This window comes from Petaurus breviceps, unplaced genomic scaffold (genome assembly GCF_028583685.1).
Source record: "Petaurus breviceps papuanus isolate PSGF00001 unplaced genomic scaffold, PetGlider_PUasm1.0 90825, whole genome shotgun sequence".
NCBI classification, from domain to species: domain Eukaryota; kingdom Metazoa; phylum Chordata; class Mammalia; order Diprotodontia; family Petauridae; genus Petaurus; species Petaurus breviceps.
The window spans coordinates 18,341,587-18,363,331 of NW_027187353.1; the positions used below are offsets into that span (position 1 = coordinate 18,341,587).

Sequence of the window (21,745 nt, forward strand, 5' to 3'; positions counted from 1 at the left end):
TGTGGTAGCTGCAAACCCTGAGGACGCTTGGGGTGCTTGCTGCTACACCACCTCAACTCACAAAGGGAATTTACTGAAGCGGGGAAAGCTGGGATGGGCATCCACGCAGGAACACCCCCAAGAAGAAATCATGCAGCCTTGTAGGACTGGAACATTGACACTGGTAAAGAACAAGAAAACTACAAGGCTAACACGAGCCACACTCATTATCTTTTTCTAACATATAGCTACTCTGTCACAACCTAAAGCTGCCCTGTGCACAAAGGATTTCAGCTGGACCAGCCACGCAAATAAAGTCCAGAGCCTCTGGCCCAACAGTAGAGACCATTTCTAGCCTGGCTTCATCCTCCTCCTCCACTGCTGCTACTTCCCTCAGAGAAAATGCCACAAACCCAAAGCTGTTCACAAACTTCAGAAATCAAAAGGGAAGGATGTCACGATGACCCCAGTGTGACTGACAATCAAATGTGAAACCAGCAGCTGTGACACGTCTCCACCCTGGACATCATCACCCAGTGCCCAGCTCTCCTCAAAGGCTGCCTTGCAGCTATTTTGAACATTTCTTGAATGTACCAATGTATGTACATGTTGTCTCCACAGGAATGTAAGTTTCTGGAGAGCCAGGACTATTTCTCACACAGAAAGTATTTAGTAAACACTTATTGATTGATTGAGTTTAATACATTTCTTGTGCATTTCATCAGTACCTGCTTCTCAATCAACATAACTGACCGCTCACAAAATATCCTGGCAGTGTGGGTAGCCTCAACCTTAGTCAGGGTCAGGTCTTCTTGGGTTTCCGGCTCACGTCTGACATCCTGGGCCCCCAACTCTGGGGAAGTCACAGCCTCTCAGTACCACAGAAAATCTCTAAGACTGAAAGCTGGAGATCTGCTTTTGTGGAGGGAGTTTCCTCATTAGGACTGCCCTACACCAGAGGTATCAAACCATCAGCCGACACAGACTAAAATGTAATTGGGGAATATTTAACGATATAAATAAAAATACAATACAGAATAAACTTTACAGCACCATTCGCTGCCCTACTCAGCTACCTTAAAATCACAGTTCTGGTCCCTATTCCTATCCCCGTCTGTAAGGATGAAGTAGTCAGTAGTTTTTACTGGTTATTATCTTTATTTTAAACAGGATATTTTTGCTTGTAAGTAGAAATTAGAAATAGCTAACCTATGTGCATTTTTTAAAAGCAATAAAAGGAATGAGTGAGTGATGTTTGCTGGTGTAGTCATCCCCAGCTCCTTCAATAATCTGTACTAAATCTGGCTGAAAGATGGAGCTTTGGCAACTCTACTTGGTCAGACGATAGCAGCTACCTGAGGTGAAAATATAGTAGATGCCAAGTTTTTTTGTTTAAACTCACAGATCAGACATTTACCTTGTGATTTCCAATCCCTTTTCAGTAACAGAAACTTCACAGTATTATTTTACTATCTGCTCTGTAAAGACTAAGTACTATTTGCCATTTTGGAATGACCTACTGTTTAGTTTGGCAGCAAAGTTCCAGAGGGCAGGGACCCTCTCATCACAAACTACAGTCTCTCACCTTGGTGCTTTGGCTCAGGCTCTGCCCTGGGTGTCCTCCCTTCCATCTGTGCCTGATGACCCTTTAAGAACCAATTCCAATACAACTCCAACAAGAAGTACTGTGGATCCTACTAGTCGGTAATGCTCTCCCTCTTGAGATGTCACATAAAAGGTTTTTTTTTTTGCACCTCTCTGAAGTACTTATTAGGTAATACTGTGTGTTATACTCATCTGTGTTAGTGTCGAACCTCCCAATTAGCCAAAAAGTCTCTGAGACAAGAGAGTTTCTCACCTAAACTTCCCTATGTAGTGATAGTGCTCTGCATACAATAGGGGTTTGTGGATTGATCAATTTCTAGGGTAAGCACTTAATTTAGTGTGGTATAAAAAAGAGAGATTCAACTGATGTTGAACTAAATGGAACTAAATTTCCACAAATTGGCTTTATACCCCTTTAAGAGGTTGTATATATCTCACAGATTGCTGAAAAGATCAAATAAGATAACAGGCATAAAGCACTTTGTAAACCATAAAGTACTGTGCAAACGCCACCTTTTATTATGAGCTTTAAGCATAAGACCATGCCTTTGGTTACTTTATTAGAGTTCAATTTCAGTGGCCAACATGGAAGAAATGCTTTCTTCCCAGAGTTGTAGGGATACCTACATAACACAAAACAGTGTGCTCCAGGGGAAAGGATTTGGAGTCAAAGAGTCTGGCTTTAAATCTTCTGAGCAACTTGAGCAAATCAAAAATCTTAAAACAGTGCCTGGAATAAAAACCTGTTGATTAGTGACTATTGTAAAATTTTACGACATTTAAACTTAATTAGTTTTTACCTACCAACACTATTTCCACATTTCCTGCATTAATTTGAAGAATTATCTCATGAAAACTAGGCTAAGTTTCATCCTCATGACTGTTGCAGTACTTTTAATGGGTCTGTTGTTTGGGGCTTTCAAGTCAGCCTAAACTGAAAATATTAAAATTCAATATTTCTTTTAAAAGTCTAAAGATATGTTGTATTATACTTTCACTGTAACAGATTAATTCAAAACTGTTCAATGCTTCAATTTCTAAATTATTTAAAGAGAGAAAAAATGCACTAGCATAAAATGGAAGTATAACAGAATTATTCTCATTTCTTAAAAATTAAACCCTTTGGAAACAGAAAGAAGATGTGTACCAATATTAAGTAGTAATAACAACAGAAAGATTATAAATATACTTGTGATATTGTAAATATTTACACTTTAAATAAATCAAGGATGTTTAAAAAGCACTCAATAAAACTTATTTTTCTAAGCTTTAAAATAATGCAATCAGGCTTTCAAAATGTCCTTAAAATATATACAAAGCAATAAGATTTTATTTCAAGTTATCATATTAACACAGGAGTAATTGTCTTCTTCTGTGAACTATAGTCATCAGGGTTATTAATATAGGACTTTTATCCAAATATAAATTGCACAATGCTATACAAGATTCTTTTTAGGTCTATGAACAACACTGGTAGAAGACTATTTGCTAAACCTTAGTCCCCACCCCCAAAAAAAGTCCAAAGATCTCACTGGATCTGCCCTTCTAGTCACCTGTGTTATCTCTAATCATATTTTCCCAGTTTATTAATGAATGTTTTACAAAAGTCTTATTAGCATCAAGTAAAATAATATCTATCATTTCCTCTCAATCTGCTGGGCTTGTTATTCAAGGAAATTAGAATGATAGGGCAAGATGGCCATCCTGGTGTATTAGGCATTACTCAGTTTTCCTTGAGTTTTTTCCAATTGATTTTGTGATGGTTTTTCAAATAAGAACAATCTAGTCTACACTGAAGTCCTTTACCTTGGCTCACTGTGACCTAGAGGTGACCTTGGCTTCTAGACGACCATGGAGGTGGAACACAAGCTCAGGCAGGTCCTACCCACATGTGAATTCCATGACTAGGAGGGCCTGGAGATAGCCTTTGTTTCTTGAAAGGACCAGCCAGCCAAAGGTTAAAGGGGCTAATCCCTGAAGGCTGGCGACCTGCTGATGAACTGTCTTGGCCACAACAACTAGGCAGGCCATCTACTTCTAGTGTGAAGGGGCTTGAATCTGTACCTGAAGAGGAGGTTGTAAGTTTATAAATACTTTATCTTTACATAACAGAAAGATTTGCTTTCTTTGTCTTAGTTTTCCAGAGTACAGGTCAATACGAAGAAGCAGTGAATTTACAACAGAGGAGAGCAAGAAAATCCCTGGGGAACAAACCCTGCCCCCATAACAAAAACTATTCCAGACCCAGCCAAAAGGCAGAGGTAGCAATTCTTTTGCTGTTACCAGGGAAAATTACTTCTGTTCCAAAAGGCTTTGAACTAATAACTCTACATCCAATTGGACTCTTCACACAAAAAGCAAAGATGATAAAATTCTCATTTCCTAACCCAGAAGAAGAATGAGGCACCCATTATCACCTCTTCAGCATCATTCTAAATTCCAAGCATTGTTTGAAAAATATCTGAAAAATCTATCTTGAACTTTTACAAAATTTATCACTAAAAATCCTTCTGGAATCAACTTCCTTCTGAAAAGTTCTAGTAACACATCTTCCTATTTATTATACTCTTCAGTAATCCTGATGACATGAAGAAAATATATGTAAAAGAATATTAAAAAATATTTTTGCTGAACCAAAATAGTAACCAACACCATATATTTTCCCCTAGACTTGGTATTTGAATGTATATTCTGCCTTCTGACTTGACTAGGTTACATTTTTTAATGCACCAATTCAAAATCTGAAAGGAATTCTGAGCTGGTAAAAAAAAAATCATTCTACTTGGCTTATCTGGAACTAGAATAAATTGGTTAGGCATTCCTAAAACACTGAAAATAAGTCATGCTTGGATTCCTTAGCTCATTTTACCATTTTAGTGAAGGCGGCTATGCAGACAGTTGTGTGTGAGTACCAAGTGCAAAGAGATCATATATCAAAGCCTACGTCACTTACCATTTCTCCGAGAGGCCTTCTGCACTGAGACAGGTGGGCAGCTCTGCACAGGTGCTGTATTTGGAGGCGCAGCAGGCACTGAATGGTTAGCTTTCACTTTGTCAGCCCAACTTACGCCGGCTGGAGCTAGTCGAGTGGCAGCAATTGCCCCAGAAGGACCCCTGGAAAAACAATGTTTATATTAACAACTTAAATAGAAGAATCCTTATTCCAACAACAAATGGGATAAAATCACAGTGGATTTTGTCCGGTATACACCATCTATTCCCTTAGTTGGCTGTCAATTTTTGAAAAACACATATAGTAAAATTCCTTTTGAGTTTTTCTGGGGAAGGAAGGTGGATAGTGTGTTAAGTTTTCTTTTATTAAAGAAAGATCTACTACATAATTCAATGCACTGGCACTGGTACATTTAAGCCCTAAAGTGAGGTTTGTCTATATAAATGTTTGAGGTCAGGGTTTTTTTTTTTTTTGTTGTTTTATTTGTCTTTGCGTTCATTCATTCACTCAAACATATAAGTGCTTGACAAAGTTAAATGAGGCACAGTCTCTGCCCTTGAGAAAGTCATAAACTAGTAAGTAACTATAATGTAAGATTAAATATAAATGCACTAAAGAAATCTCTGCAAGAATTTTAAGGATAGAGAAAGCATAGGATATATACCTAGAGAAAGAACTTCAGATATAATCTATTCTAGGCTCCTCAGTTGATTTATAAAGAGGGAAATAACCCCAGAGGAGTGAAGTCACTCCCTCAAAATCCCAGGATATAATAATATAATAAGGAGCAGTGGCAAGACCAATAATGTGAATGGGAGAATTCTTCACAGAGGAATGACCAGGATTACAGCACCAGAAACCATGCCATTCTGAGAGCCACTGAAAGAAAAGGGAATGTTTAACCTAGAAAACAGAAATGATTAAGACCTTGGAAATAATTAAGGGTTATCAGTTCAGACCTTTTCTGCTTGGACCCCCAAGGCAGCACTAAAAATAATAGGTGGAAACTGCAGAGAAGAAGATTTTGCTCATGAGTTACTCACCACGGGGGGGGGGGGGAGGTGTTTATGGTCATTTGTTGTTGACACTGTAAAGGAGATTGCTGGTCAGATCTAGTGAGGACTATAACATCTCAGAAAGCCCTTCTAGCTAAAAAGCCCATGATGCTGTCATCTCTCACACCCACCCCAGGACAGAAATGCCCTGCTAACAATGCCCACCGAGGGCAAGATTTCTCTCCTAAACACTTTTTATGCTAACAGTACAGAGAGGCTGGAAACTAGAATAAGAAGAATAAGAAAGAGGTTCATTGAGAACATAACAAATGAGGACATGCTGGAGAGATGGGGGGGCTTTGCCTAGAAAAAACTGGAGGAAGAGGGAGAGGAGGAGATGCCAACTGTCTTTAAGAACTGGGAATGCTATCACATAGTGGAGAGATATAATTTATTCTGTTTGGGACCAAGAGGTGATATTAGAAAACAAGGAGTATAGGAGTAGAAGCTTCAAAGGCAGAGTTTGGCTTGACACAAGAGAGGTGTTCAAAAGCTGAACTGGCTGTCTCTGACAATTAGAGGTTTTAAAGAGGGCCTAGATGACCACCTCTTTGTGATGCTGTGGAGCACAGGGCTGCTCAGACAGAGGCGGGCCTAGATGACCTCAAGAGCTCCCAGGTGGAGAATCTGTATAACTGGTAGCCAGGAAGAAGAGGGAGGGTTTTCTGGAATATAGAGCATCTTTTCTATGGGCAGCAATCCATCAACATGGAAGAACAGGATTTCAACAAGTAGAGAACAGAAAAGAAGAGTCACTGAATCTTAGAGTTGGAAGGGTCCCTGAGAGGTCGCTGAGGCCAACTCAGTCACAAGCAAGAACAAGCACCACAATGTCTCCAACAAGAAGCCACCAAGACTCTGCCTGAAGACCCATCACAATACAGAACCCACTACCTAAAAGGGCAAGCCATCCCCTTTGGAACTATTCTATTCTCAGGAAGTTCTTCCTTATAGCCAACTAAACAGAGCCTCTACGAAATGTATAACCATGGCTTCCAGGTCTACTTCCAGAAGCAAACAAAATAAGTCTAATATCTCTTGGTCCTTACTTGTCAATGGCCATGAAACCTCATCACTGCAGCCATTCCCTCCAATGATGCAGCTCACAGTCCGTCCATCCCGACTCATCTTATGTGATCCTCATCTGCCTCTTACTGAAAATCACTTGTGGGGGTCCACTCAGTGCACCAGGAGCCTTGGCACTGCCCAAGGCCAGTGCATCACACTGACTATCAACAGCAGCCCTGGTCATACAAGCATCTAATGACGTGGTCAGCCACTGCTTCTGTGGTGCACCTCCACATCTGTAGGGGGCTGCAGGGTGCCTATGACCACGAGGACCTCCAAATCACGCTCAACTTCATCTCTCTGGAGACTGCATTAGTCTCTGACTCGCATCACTAGCCAAGCTCTGGTGCCAAAAAAAAGAGCAACTTCTGGTTCAGAGTCATTAAAAAAAATGTATTTACTTTCCCAAAAGTAATGCAGCCTAACCTCCTCCTCTGCCTTTAATTCCAGCTTACTGTCCATCTGAATTTTTCTCCACCAAATTGATAAGCTAATGGACAAGGCTGTCTATTGAACTGTACAGTATAACTGATGCAATATGTAGACAATCTTCATCCACTTGGTTTTTCCTGTATGTATAGTTAGGTCAAATTGTTTTAAGTAATTATGAATTAGGAGGCTTTTCAAAGTTCCAAGGCTTGATATAATTAACACAATGTCATCTGAAAATAGGAGCATCTAAAAGGGTGTGTCTTTATACAGATAATGGACAAAAATGTTGAATGGACAGAACGGACAGTCAGTACAGACAGACTTACCACTAGGTAACATGATCATAGATTTAAAGCTGTAACGGTCCTTAGAGGTTCATGTTGTCAAACCCACTATCCCCCCATTTTACACACAAAGAAACTAAGCCATTGTATTTAGGGTGGGAAGAACCATGTACAGATAGGTAAATATAAAATATATAAAACAAATACAAAGTGGGAGAAGGCCCAAGGTCCTCCTGGCTTGGCCTTGTGCCTGCCCCTGGGCCCTCCAGATCTCCAGGCACTGTCATTTGACCTTCTCCTAAAACCTAAGGACTCTGCCTTCAGCCCTGCCTCTGAATCCTTGGGAGTTCCTGACCTTCCCAACCTTCCAGAGACCATGTCCCTTTTTCTGTTTGTATCTCAGGTGCTCAGTGTAGTGCTCAGCACATGGGAAGAGCTTCTTTCATTCATTCAAGACTCGGTATGGGAGCTGAGTAGGCCAGGAAGACAGGGATGCTACAAGGCAGAGGTGAGGAGGAAGAACCCTGTCTGGAGCTGGTCTGTCATGTTCTGCACGTGCTCGGGTGCCCCCAGGGCTCTGATGCAGCCTTCCTCTCTTCTCTCTGAGTTATCTCTGGCTAACATCATTCCCAGAGGACTCCCAGAGCTCTCTATCCATCCCTCAGCATCACACAGGTATCTAACACAACACAGACAAACTGCTCCTTCTCCTAACCTCCCAGCTGCTGGCCAAGGCACCGCTCCTCCCACTCCCCCAGGTTTGAAAGCAGTGCTTACCTAACCCCTGATAAGGGCATTGACCTTAAAGTCGCCATTCACCAACCTCCTATTTCCAATGAGTTACAGAGTCCTATCAAATCTACTAACGGAGTCTTTTACATTTGTCCCTTTATTTCTACTCATGCAGCTGACCTCAGCCTCTCATCAACTCTTACCTAGACAATTACAATAATTTCCTCCTTCATCTCCCTCCGTACAGTGGTTCAACTTCTCCAATGTACCCTACCAAACTGATATTCCCCAAACACAGGTCTAACCAAGTAACTCCCCCTGCTACAGAAATTTCAGTGGCTCCCTACTACTTCTAGGATAAAACAAGGACCCCTCTCTAGAGGCAGCTGGGTGGTGTGGTAGATAGAGCTCTAGGCCTGGAATCAAGAAGGCCTAAATTCAAATCCAGCCTCAGACACTTCGTAGTTGTGTGACTCTGAGCAAGTCACTTAAGCCCTATCTGCCTTAGTTTCCTCAACTATAAAATGTGGGTAAGAGTACCTACCTCCTAGGGTTGTTGAGGACAAGATGCTACAATATTTGTAAACCATTTCACAAACCTCACAGCACGATACATGCACATCTTTTGAGGCTGATGACATGTTATTTGACCTCATCCACTGTGACCCAGCCAAATTAGCCTACCTGCTGCTCCTCATTCAATACTTCTCCATGCCTACAAGGCACCCTGCCTCATCTCCACCTCTAGGAATCCCCAGTCCCCTCCAAGATGCAGCATAAGAGCTGCCACATCTAGAAAACCTCGCTGGACACTTTACCATTATTCACGCCTCCCCATCCTGAAACAATGCTCCATGTGTTTTGTCTATTTTCTGTATTTACTTCTTTGTATCGAGTATAAGCTCCTTGGAGGGCAAAGACTATTCCCCTAGGAGGGGCTTAATAAATGCTTGTGAAATTGCGTGAGTGGCTGTGCCAGATGCACTGACAAAGTCCAGGCACGTTATTACTCTGGGATCTCCCTGAACTACAAGGTCAGCAGCCCTGGGAGAACAGGAAACCATGCGAGTCTGGCCTGTCCCTTCCTGAGGAGTCCGGCTACCCTATGAGAACCACGCGGGCTGCTTTTTCTAGGTGTTCAAAAGCCATCTTTTTAAAAATAACACATGGTAAGCATGAAGATGCAAACACTAAAGAGAAAGAGTCTGAGACATGAGGCACTTGAGTTCAAAAGGAGAAAACAGCACATCTGAGGGAACAGGGGCCCAGGAAGAGAGGTTAGGGCTAGAGAGTCACAGGAAGGGTAAGCAGAGCCATGGCATTGTGTCCAGAGCAGGAGGCAGGGAGGGAGGGGAGAGAAGAGCAGCTGGATCTTTAGTTGGGAAGGAGCAAGGAAGTACAACCAGCAGCAGGCAAGATGTGGCAAGCGGCCCTCAGCCCACAGCTCTGGGCTGAGAACTGAAGGCCTAGAAAAGGACAAGCAAGGCTGGTTAGGAGACTATTACAAGAAAGCCAGGAGACAGGGCGGGAGCAGCAGACACGTCCAAAGGACTTGTGCTTGCTTATTTTGCTTTTTTTTGTATTCTGGTAATTATAACTAAGCTTGTGGTCCCTAAGAGTCAACAGTTTTTCTAATACAGATTTCACTAATTGCTCAATACAAAAACCAGAAGGTAATATGCATTCATTGTAAAAAGAAAACATATCTATGCTCCTCCTCTTGTGATGAATGGACCTGACATCATGATTCATTCCAAACATGGAAACCCTTAAAAACATAATTTAAATAAAACTTGGAAATCATAAAGGGCCATTTTAACCACAATGAAAACTTAAATGACTGCTCTGGGCATTCAGTGAGAAATCACTCTTCCAAGATCACGCCACAAAAAACAACTACTTCTTGAGCAATACTCTGTTCATGGGACTGTATTAGCTACGCTAGGGATGTTCATTGCACAGCTGAGACTACACCAGATTCTACGTAACGTGGATCTGCACTTTTCTGCAAAACAATTATTCATGTCTCTCATTTCTTTTAAAGAAACTATATAGTCTCCCACTAAAGTCCTCTTCCCACACTAAAACATGACATCATAATTAGCCTGAGTTCTCAAATATTATGCCAAGATCTGGTGAATTTTCCGAAGAAGAAAGGCTTCAAGGAAGGGTTGAGCAACAGACTCTTGTGCCTGCTGTCCAAGAATTAGCCTGAGGATTTTTTTGTTTGTTTGTTTTTTTGTCTTTTGGAGGGCAGTTGGGGTTAAATGACTTGCCCAAGGTCACATGGCTAGTGAGTCAAGTGTCTGAGGCCGGATTTGAACTCAGGTTCTCCTGACTCCAGGGCTGGTGCTCTTTTCACTGTGCCACCTAGCCACCCCTAGCCTGAGTATTAAAAAGTTTATTACCAGAAATTGGGCTGCCAAGTAATTGGTGGATTTCTTAGCTACAATGACCCATAACACAAAACAAAACAAAAAAAGAGGTCCTGAAGCTCACAAATCCGCTTCTTCTTCAGCAGAAATGGTCAGGGAATGACTGAAAAGAGGACAGACGGTACAAAAAAATCACACATTTCTTTGACCATCTAAAAACAATTTTAATGATGGTACTTTTAAAATGTCTTTCTTTGCCCAGCAATCTATGAGTTGAAACACTACTGAAGCAACTTCACAACGTACACGTCGACACAAAGTGCAACTAGAAAACATAAAGAAATTTCAGTTAAACGGGAGAATAGCTCACTAGTTCTCAGAAAAGCCAATGCAGGGTCGACAACGTCAGGTGCCTCATGAGGCTTACAAAGAGAGGAGAAAAGCCCTCCACGAGGCGCTCAAGCGTGTCACCTTTTAAAGAGACGACCAACAAGAGGAGGGTGTCGTGCTCTGTCGAGACAGAGAAGTAAACAAGTCCTGGGAGAATCTGACAGGCTCTTCCAACTAAGGCACGTGCCTTGGTGCCTGGTGACTTTACTGAAAAGGGAGGCAGCGAGGAGAGGTCACTGAAAACTAAAGGAATTCTGGACTAAGAAACAAGAGGCTCCAGACAATTCAGGATGCCCATACCCAAGTGTCCTGAAGGCTTTCTTCAAAAATGAGAGTTAGAGGGTACGGGATATAGCAAACATCCAATGACCTAATTAGAAATTCAACTGATTATGGAGGAAACAGGTGGTTACAGTAATAACAATATTTTAAGAGTCCGTATGTGAATGTAGCATCAAACGGCTATGGCAAAGGTCAAAATATGTTACAAACTTAAAATACGGATAAAAATGACTTGAAGATGATGTGGTAGAAAAAATGTATTGACTCCAGCCCATCCTGTTTCTATAAGTTGCCAATTCCAAATGATAAGTAGACAAAAGGAAATATATAAAATAAAGGCATTGATTCTATCTCTCTCATAAGTTTAATAAAAAATAGTTGCCACAGTAATGTAAAAAAGCCAAAAATCACAGAAGCAAACACATAATCCTCTTAAACAAGTGATGACATAGAAGCCACAACAAAGGCAACATGACTGAGAACACAGGTTCATTTGCAAACTATTCAAAGCAGAAGGCATTAGGCCATGTACCGCAAACCCTCCTGCAACACTGAAAAGTAGTAGAGGATAAATAAAGATGAAGGCAGGGCCATATGGAGGGCACTCTGGATAACATTCACAGGACAAAGCACAGATATTCATCAGACAGGATAAATGGGACCAGCACTTCAGGATCAGAGATGCTATATAAGGAACTGGTCCCAGGATACAAGAAGATGAAAGGGAGAAGACTATTAAAGTACACAAGAATCAATTGTTAGTATTTCTCAAACAGAATAAGATTCAAAGAAAATGCATGAGAAAAAAAAGTACTTATCATACTTCTACAAGGAAAAAAGTAGATGAAAAGAATTTCAAATACATCAGCACCTAGAGCTGAATAATTATGACCAAACTTGTCCCCAAAGAAGAGTAGATAGAGAGGAGAATGCAGGGGCCAAGGTTGCCTACCTTGTCAGACAAAGTCACTGAGATACTTTCGTTTAGCTCTTTTCCCTTTGCTGTAAGGAAGGATTAATCCGAGAGATAGAAGTATAAACAGAAATGACTTTCATGTAAAAAAAAAAAGAGCATATGAAATGTTCCTTTTTTTTCTAAAATGAGTACGTTATCAATTACTGACCCATGTACTTGCTTTTTCATCTCTGTAATATCTTTATTAAAATAGTGTATGCAAAAGCTGGAAACACACATAAGGAAAACAAAAAGGAGAACTGGAAGGCAGGGTGCTGCTGTGCAAAGTCTGCTGGATATAGGACCCAATCATCAGCACACAACAGGTACTTAATAAGTGGGGGGAAGAAATAAGCATTTCTAGAGCACCAACTATACGCCAAGCACAGCGCTAAGACTTCCATAAATGTTACCTCATCTAATCCTCACAACATAACCCTGCCAAAGGCTCCTATTGTTATGCCCTTTTTATAGCTGAAGAAACCGAGGCAAACAAAGGCGAAATGCCTTGCCCAGGTCACATGGAAAGTGTCTGAGGCCAGATCTGAACTCAGGGCTTTCTGACTCCATCCACTGTATCGTCTAGCTGGCTCATAATAAATGCTAACAGACTAACTGGGCCTGAATCGCAGGTGTGGAACAAGCCACCCATAGGACATCAGGTAAGTAAAAAGCTCTCTGGGCATGTCTCCTCATCTGTAAAATGCAGCCTTCAGGCCAAATGACCACACTGAGGACCATTCTGTCTTTCATTCTATGTTCCTGATCTCACTGACAATTCTCTGCAGGATAAATCTTTATAACCATACAGGGGAAAAGGCAAGGTAAAGCACATGTGAGCGCTCAATTCATTTTCCTTTGCAGAGCTCTGAGCTTCCAGGTTCTCTTCAGACAAGGTGTCTTCTATGCCTTCTCAGATATTTCACTGAACAAACAGGCATTCAAAGAGCACCCTCTACTCTGCATCCCTCGTCTCACACTAGCTCCTCCTATACCCTCTCATGTGAAAAGGTGGCTCTTCTCCTTCTCCATGCACAAGTAATGGCATTCAATCTCATCTTCACCAGCATTCTGCTTGCACCCTCATCCCACTTTCTGACTTCTCTCAATCTCTCCCTGTCTACTGAGAGCTTCCCAACTGCCCACGATTCCCTCGTCCTCCAAGAGCTCTCACCTCATCTGTTTATCCCCACAGTTACTGCCCCACATGTCTCCTCCCTTTTGTGGCTGACCTCCTGGAGAAGGTCATGGGGAATCAGGGCCTCCCCTTCCTTTCCTCTCACTCTCTGCTCCCTCAACTCTCTGCAGGCTGTCTGCTGACCTCATCATTCCACCTAAACTGCTCTTTCCAAAGTCACCCAGCTCTCTTCATTCCAGTCCTCACTGCTCCTGACTTCTGGGCCTTTTCTGACTCCATAGATCACCTCCTTCTGGGTCCTCTCTTCTCTTCTCCTCCTACCTGTCTGCCTGTTGATTGGGGGCTGCACATTCACCCAGGTCAAGCCTACTAACGATCTCTCTGGGGCCCTCTTCTTGTCTCCCTTGGTCATCTTCTCAGCTCCCAGGAATTAAATTATCATCTCTCTGCTGACCATTCTCAGATCTACCTACCTAGGCCTAACCTATAGACTCACATCCCTATGTCAGCTGCCTGTCTGACATCTCTAAACAAATGTCTCCAAAACATCTTAAACTCAACCATATTAAAAATGGAACTTTTCCCCACCCCCACCCCCAATCCTTCCTTCTTTCTAAATTTCCTAATACTGTGAAGGGCATGGCCATCTTCCTGACAGTCACCCCAGGCTCACGACCTAGTTGTCATTCTCAACTCCGTACTCTCTCAGCCTCCATATCCAATCTATTTCCAAGTACTATTAATTTTACCTTTTTTAATATCTCTCATATTTGCTCCCTTCTCTCTCCCAACATTATCACCACCCTAGTACAGGTCCTCAATTACTGAAATAGTCACCTGGTTGGTCTCCCAGTCTGAAGTCCATTCAAGACCAACCTCTCTCTCATAATAAATGCTTTACTCATTCATTCATTTGTTTCTTCATTCATTCATGGGGCAGCTAAGTAGTGTTATGGATAGAATGCTGGACCAAAATCAGGAAGACCTGAGCTCAAATCTGACCTCAGGTAGTTACTAGTTGTGTGACTCTGGAGAAGTCACTAAACCTCTGTTTGTCTCAGTTTCCTCATTGGTAAAATGGGAATAATAACAGCCCCTACATAAAGGACTGGCTGTTTTGAGCATCAAGTGAGATAATACTTGTAAAGTGCTTAGTACAGTGCCTGGCACATAGTAGGGACTTAATAATGCTGATTCCCTTCCCTTCATAGAACACTGCAACCTCAGAAAAAGTAGAAATACAACTAGCAGAAAGGGCAATGAATAGGGGAATGGTGAGCATTAGAGGGAGCTGAATGCTAATAACATGAATAATGATAAACATGAATGACCATTAAAAGAGGGGCACAGAAATACCTGAGAATAAGGCTGGAGACTGATACCTTGAGTGATCTCCTCTTATTTCTAACATATTTTTTTAAAAACCCAATGAAAAAAAACAAGGCATCTGACACATTGGGAGGGCACCTAAATTCACTGGATGGGGTGCCCAGGATGTTATCACCACATTCTTGAAAGGTTCCTTGCATCTTACCCAAAATTTAAGCTTCTTCGAGCATTTGACGTCACATTGATTCTATCTGTCGAGGGGCTGGGAATTACGTGACGTCCTGGAGACATTTTCTTTACCTCCCATGCCAAAGAAGTGGGTCTGCAATTCAAGAAAAAATTAATGCATTAACAAGGAAAAATGTAATATTTTAGTTGCATTTTTGTAGGTCAAAATGTGGCCATAATTTAACTATCTCTTGAGTTGCTCAACAGGAAGTTTACTAGGAGCAGCAAAGATGTCCAACCTCATAGTGTAAGGGAGTCCTACTACTAGTAATATCTAAGAACTCAAATTTATGGATCGCTTCATGATTCGCTGTGTGCTTTACACATGATATCTCAGCTGATTCTATTACAGCATCCCCAGCATATCAGGAAGCGGCAGAATGTCTCACCTTGCACCCCTAATCAGCCAGGCCCTTCCTGACTTGGATTCCTACAACCACTAACTATCCCACTCTCATCTTCACAATTAGCAATATGCCCCATCTGTCAAATAAATGAAAAGAATATGACACTGAGGACTGCTGCCTTGGCACCAGAATATGGACTATACCACACTGGATTAAAAGGTTTCCAGAATTCCTAGGAATGTCAAAGTGCACTAATGAGAAGAGAAGTCTGCAGAACGCTTAGTAGAGCCTAGTAGTCATCTCAGAAAGATATGCAGTCAAATCCAGCTGCCATCCTTTACTCTCATAACCAAAATGAAGAAGGTCACTGTGTTAGGCCAGAAACTCATACCTGCTCTGAGCGTCTGCCTTCTCCAGTTTCTCTTGAAGCTGTATCCAATCAATGAGCGCTTTAAAATCTCTTACATAGTTATCCAGCATCATCAGCACCTCCTGATTAGGGAAGAAAATATTTCTTATCTGAGAAGAATGAAAATCCAAGGAAGGTCCAAATATTAAACCAAACTTCTCAGGAATCAACCACTTTTTTGCATTTTCCCTTCATGCAGGGCATTAACATAGCACGTAGCCTTCCAGATTTTGCCTATTCACCAACCACAGAGGATTGGAAGTACTGAGGGAAACAGTTTAGAAAACACATGGTATCAGCACTGCTCTTTCTTAAAACCTTCCAAAATGGTCATTCAAGTCGAAAGGATGCAGGCAGAGGCCTTCTAGTCTGCAGAAACTGACGACAGGCAAGCCCACGTGGGCACCTGCTGCATCCAAGCGAATTAAGCAGAATACTCCCAAAATTCTGACTCCTTTAAGTAAAGCACTGTCATGGGTCCAATTGCTAATTAACAACTCTGCAGTAAAATTTGAGGGAGTCATTTATTCTTAATTAAAAATCCCATAGAAGTTAATTTAAGCTCCATACAATTCAGAAAGCATAAATCTGGCTAATAAACAAAATTGCCAGCTACACCTTGAATAGAAAGTATCAATTAACAAGGGTATGTAAATTGCCTCACTTATGTAGGACTGTATATGTATAATAGGCATCATATTTCTTGACTTCTCAATGGATAGGGAAGGGCAGGTAGTGGAAGAGAGAGCATCTGGAGCCAAGGGAAAGGGCTCTTCTCTCGGGATCTGAGGTGCTCCCCACCCAGATTCCAATCGAGGATTACTCTGAGTCTCAAATTGGATAAATTATATATATATATATATATATATATATATATATATATATATATATATATATATATATATATATATATATATACATCTTTGTATAAACTGGAAAGTCCCATGTGAATCTTAGTGTCCTGAAGCTCTTCTTGGTCTCTGCCTTTTCTCGCCTAGAAAGCAGACTCTGGGCAGAGCACAATGTCTCCATTGGTCTCTCTATTTCTCCACTTGGACTGAAAAAAGGCGGGTGGTCAAGAGACAAGCCTAAGTCTTAATTCTGCCACAGACATCCTCTGTGATGGTGCCGCCTGTCCACCAAGGCTCTGGCAATCATTCACTCTCTCATATACTGTAACATTCAACATGCTCTACCATAAAACAGCTAAAGCCTCTGACTGACGCAGCTCAGTATTTCTATGCACTGATTTGGGGTCAGTCTCAAAAACATCATGGACCTAAATGAATACAAATGGTATTGCTACATCTTTTATTCAGGAAGCTCTGGCTTCTTTTATTTTGATAAAACAAAAAGTCAAAGCAGATTTATTTTTTATTTTTATTTCCTCTCATTCCAAAGCTCTTTCCACCATACCACAATAGAAAAGAAGATAGGAAGATCTTCTAAGTCTCTAAAAGTAGGCAGAAAAACAGAAGTTCAGTTAAAGTTTTCACATTTAGGGATGAAAAATCCAACCAAGAAAGTGAGCTTTCAGTTAACACCTAGGGAAGGGAGTGAGGCCTCACTGAGACTGTGGCCTAAGGTGCTGCTGCCAACCCCCCTCTCTAGGGCACACTGCATCACAACCTCTGAGTCCCCTGTAACACTGGGGTTCCACAAGTCTATGCTTTCTTTAAAATACAACCTCTCTGTTGTCAATGAGTTTCCTAAGACAGAAGAAATTAAAAATGAAAGCATACGACGGGGAATCCTTCTAAAATCAGGTTATTTAACTCAGAAGACAAGATTCCTGTGCTCTACTGAACACATCTGTCATAATTACTGTTATTTTACTTCTAATTCTCTTCTTTAGATAATCTGAAATTACATTAGTGTGACACTGCGTAATGTTCATCTGGCAACAATTATACCTTGGCCCCAATTCATACATATATGGATGGCAAAGAGAGCTTGGGGGAGAAATGATAGCAGAACCTTCAAGTGAAGTATCCATCCCTGTTCCTAAAGGAGTAGCTGTATGATCAGCACAAAGATAAAGGCTACCGTTGAAACGAAAGTGACAGAGATATTGCAGGTATCTGGGGTTTATTCACCAGAATAGTCAAAGACACCATTCTTACACCATTGAAAAAGGCTCATTTTCCTAATTTCCCAGTGGAATATATGAAGCAAATATGAAGATTACTGTCATCTGATTCAAAAACCAACACCTTCCAGAAACATTTTCAATCACCTTCCCAGCAACAATGAATTTTCATTATGATTCTATATCAACTTACAGATACTACCCAAAATTGTAAGTATAGACTCAAGGATGGTAATGTATGCCAAAAATTTCAAAATTAATGCTTAGTAACAACATTATTTCATATTTAAAAGTTATACTTCTCTTAAAAAGAATTCTCTGAACAAAAAAATATTGTCTTCTTCCTATCAAAGGCAATTTTTGGTGCCAAACATTGGTAATAAAAGTCTAGTACAATCAAGAAAAGAACAAATTAAGGATTTTAACAGACTACCTTCTCTCAATTCTGTGAATACAATTTTTACTCTTTAAATTCATTCGGCTTAAATCACTCACATTAGAGATCAGAAAGATTTCATTCAGAATAATGTATTAAGGAAGTTTGCTACTGATTTCACTTTTTTTTGTTGCTAGAAACTGAAGACTGCGCCATATAAGCAGTTGCATTTCTGATACTACAGTTGGCCCACAGAAAGTACATTGATGGCTTAAACAACCTATTTTAAGGAATGTTTAGCTCAACATTATCAGAAGGGATCAGAGCACTACCACGCAGCTGTAATCTGAGTCATGTTTTAGGAACAAGGGAATACAAACAAGACAAGCAGCTGGAGTGGCCCCATACTCACTGATGCACATCTTTCTCCCTAAAGCTATGAAGGCCATTTTGTCAAGCAGGATGAAGCTGAACAAAAGTAGCTCTGAAAGCAACATTACAGGCATCCAGATAACGACATATAGATGTACAGCTAAAATTACCAATTAGTTTACCAATTGGCTGCAACGGATTCGATTGGTTTGTAATTCATTCTAGTTACTGGCGCATACAGCAGGCTGGTTGGCGCCATCCCTTTGTCCTACTGACACACAATCCTGGGGCCCAGGCCCTGGTGCCCAGGACATCCCTAAAGGAGTAAGCGCAGCGGGCTATACCCGATGGTGCTGGAGCAAAAGAGACTTTCATCAGGCAGCAAGCCAGGCACCAACAAAAGAAAGCCTGCGCATGAGGAGCAATGCTACCAGACTCTCAGTAAGTTTTAAGAGTCATTGCTTTTTCAGAATCCAGACCCATTTGGGAAGAAAAAGTCCCCTAGGCAGTTTTCCTAAAGGACTAATAAGAATAAATCTAGCACAGATGCTTTTTACTTTACATCGCTGCTCTGAAGGGCCTCTCCCATTCATTTTGATATGAGTTTAAAATGGGAAGGTCAGGCCAAGCCAAATCAACAAGCATTTATTAAGCACCTACTATGTTCCAGGCACTAAGATTTTTCTCTGTACAATAGCTTTTAAGTGAAAAGCAGCTCAATGATACTATAGACCTGTACTGTATTAAATGTTGTAACAGTGCACATCAGTAGGTTACCTGAATCAGTAACTTCCTGTCTGCTAATGGAAATACCTTGATATAAGTCCTGATTTTATTCCACATTCTCATTTGTTCCTAAAATCCTTTATAATTTGACCTGATTATTTTTTTTTTTTTGCCAACCAAAAGTCCTACATTTACCGTCAAAATGGAAGATTCACCAGAACTACATAAGACCCAAAGCTATGCAGAAGCAATAATACATCCCACAGTGGAGACACTGTGGACACTCCTGGGACATTAAGTTGTCTAACAAGAACCAAGTAGCATAAATCGGAATGGTTCCCATTTAGCCAAGTATGTGGAACCTTTTTTAAATATAAAAAATCTTCATGGACCCCCCCATGATGGTGACAGTACTATTAGTACCTGTTGATTAAGAAAATATAGAGGGACAAAAAAAGCTTCTATGAATTCATTAACATTTTAAAATGAAATTATTAATCAATAGCTTCTAAATACATTTAAAAAGCACTATTACATATAATATGGCAAGACATTTGATCAGTCTACATAAGGCATGTTTGTTTGTTTATTAAATTGAATGAGACTGCATATTTTGCTTGAGCTAAGTACAGACCCAAAACCAAGGCCTGGTGGGAAAAGGGATCAGAAGGTGGTGTTTTCATCTGGGACTTTCCAGGGAAACCAGGAACAGGAGAGGAGGGGAAAGCATTCCAGGCATGGTGGGCAACCAGAGAAAATAGTCAAAGCCAGGAGATGGAGTGTCTTATTCAAGAAGGGTGCGGGGAGAGAGGCTGGGTAAGTTATAAGAAGACTTAAAGAGAGGAGAAAGGGTCAGGGGCATGACATGGCTATCTCTGTACTTTAGAAAGATCCGTTTGACAGCTGAATGGCAGATGAACTAGAGTGGGGAGAGACCCAAGGAGGCAGACCCACCAGTAGGCTGTTGCAATAAGTGAGGACTGAGGTGATGAAGGCCTGTAGCAGGGTGGTGACAGTGTCAGAGGAGAGAAGGGGATAATATACGAGAGGTATTATATAGGTTAAACAGACGAGACTTGACAATAAATTGACTATGAGAGTGGCGGGGGTGGGGGGTTGAAAAATGTCACCTAAGTTGCAAGCCCATGTGATTGGAAAGAGGATATCGTAAGAGGGAAGCCTGAGAGAGGGGTGGTGACTTAGAGAGAGATGAGCTTTGGAAATTCTGAGTTTAAGATGTCTTTGGGACATCTATTTAGAAACATCTAACAGGCAGTTGGAGATACAAGTCTGGAGGTTAGAAAAGAGTTCTGACCTGGACAAGCACATCTGAGAATTATCTGCACTGAAAAAACTGACTTCATGACAGCTGATGAAATCATTAAGTGAAATAGTATAAATGGAGAAGAGAAGAGGGCTGAGGACAGAGATGTGGCAAATAGCTATTTTTAAAGGGTGTGACTTAGACAAAATCCAGTAAAGGAAACCAATTACTGAAAATAAAAATACAGAATATGGAAGAAGGTCTACTGATGCAGGAGCCAATAAGTCTGTATGCTAAGCACAGACATAGCGAATATGTGAAGAATAAAGGCAAATACGAGCATTCCCACTGCTCCCCTCATCTGTTCTTCAGTCAGGTGTCCAACTACAAAACTCAACTGAAACTGCTCTCTTCAAAGTTACCAACGAACTCTTACCTGACAAATTTGATGAACTTTCCTTGGCTCTCATTTTTTTTTTTGCTTTTTGGAGGGCAGTTGGGATTAAGTGACTTGCCCAAGGTCACATGGCTAGAAAGTGTCTGAGGCTGCATTTGAACTCAGGTCCTCCTAACTCCAGGGCCGGTGCTCTACTTACTGTGCCACCTAGCCACCCCCGCTCTCATTCTTTTTGATGCCTCTGCCATATGGGACATAGCTGACCATCCTGGATATTCTCTCCTCTCTGGGTTTCTAGGATCCTGCTTTCTCCTGGTTCTCCTCTTACCTGCCTGACCACTGCTTCTCAATCTCATTTGCCAGCTCACTGTCCTTATTACATCCCATAATTTTGGATATCTGGCCCTTAGAGCCGCCCCAGGTTCTATCCTAGGCCCTCTTCTCCCTCTACACGCTCTCTCAGTAACCTCCTTACTGGTCCCCACCCACATACTCCTGCCCACCCCCACATCCCAGCCTTCCCTGGCTATGGGAACCAGACTGCAAGCTGAGCAGCAGCCTAAGGCTGAGGATGCCACCACTGTTTATTGTAGTATTTATGTATTTCTTAATTTAACAGGCATAAAACTATGCTGCTGTTTTTATTAAGTCTTTTTGGGTCACAGATGAAGTTTTTGAATCTAATATCCTAATTCCATTCTCCCCATGAGCCCCATGGTTTTTGCTGTATAATTTTGCATAGCATGGTGCTTTTTGGGAATGCTTATGACAAATCATAAGCAGAAATGCCTATATAACCCAAGAAGAGGGAAAATGGACCTTTAGCGAAACATAAACACTTGGGATTCTACCCTCCATAACACACACGAACTATAGGAAAATAACTCAAAATGTCTTTTCACAAAAATAAAGAGACCCAAATATTTTGAAAAACATTCATTGTTCATTGGAAGGCCCAAC

The 21,745-nt window shown here is 41.2% G+C and overlaps 1 protein-coding gene across 1 annotated transcript in view; it reads right to left on the reverse strand.

Annotated features, from left to right (window-relative positions):
- The window catches only part of SCAPER (S-phase cyclin A associated protein in the ER), a 405,066-nt gene that overhangs the window by 318,326 nt on the left and 64,995 nt on the right, over positions 1-21,745 (reverse strand). The window contains exons 6-8 of the mRNA XM_069071423.1: positions 15,544-15,644; positions 14,783-14,899; positions 4,538-4,698 (exon numbers count right to left, since the gene is read on the reverse strand). Of these exons, the coding sequence (XP_068927524.1) occupies positions 4,538-4,698; positions 14,783-14,899; positions 15,544-15,644 (379 nt within the window). The remainder of the gene's footprint in view (positions 1-4,537; positions 4,699-14,782; positions 14,900-15,543; positions 15,645-21,745) is intronic.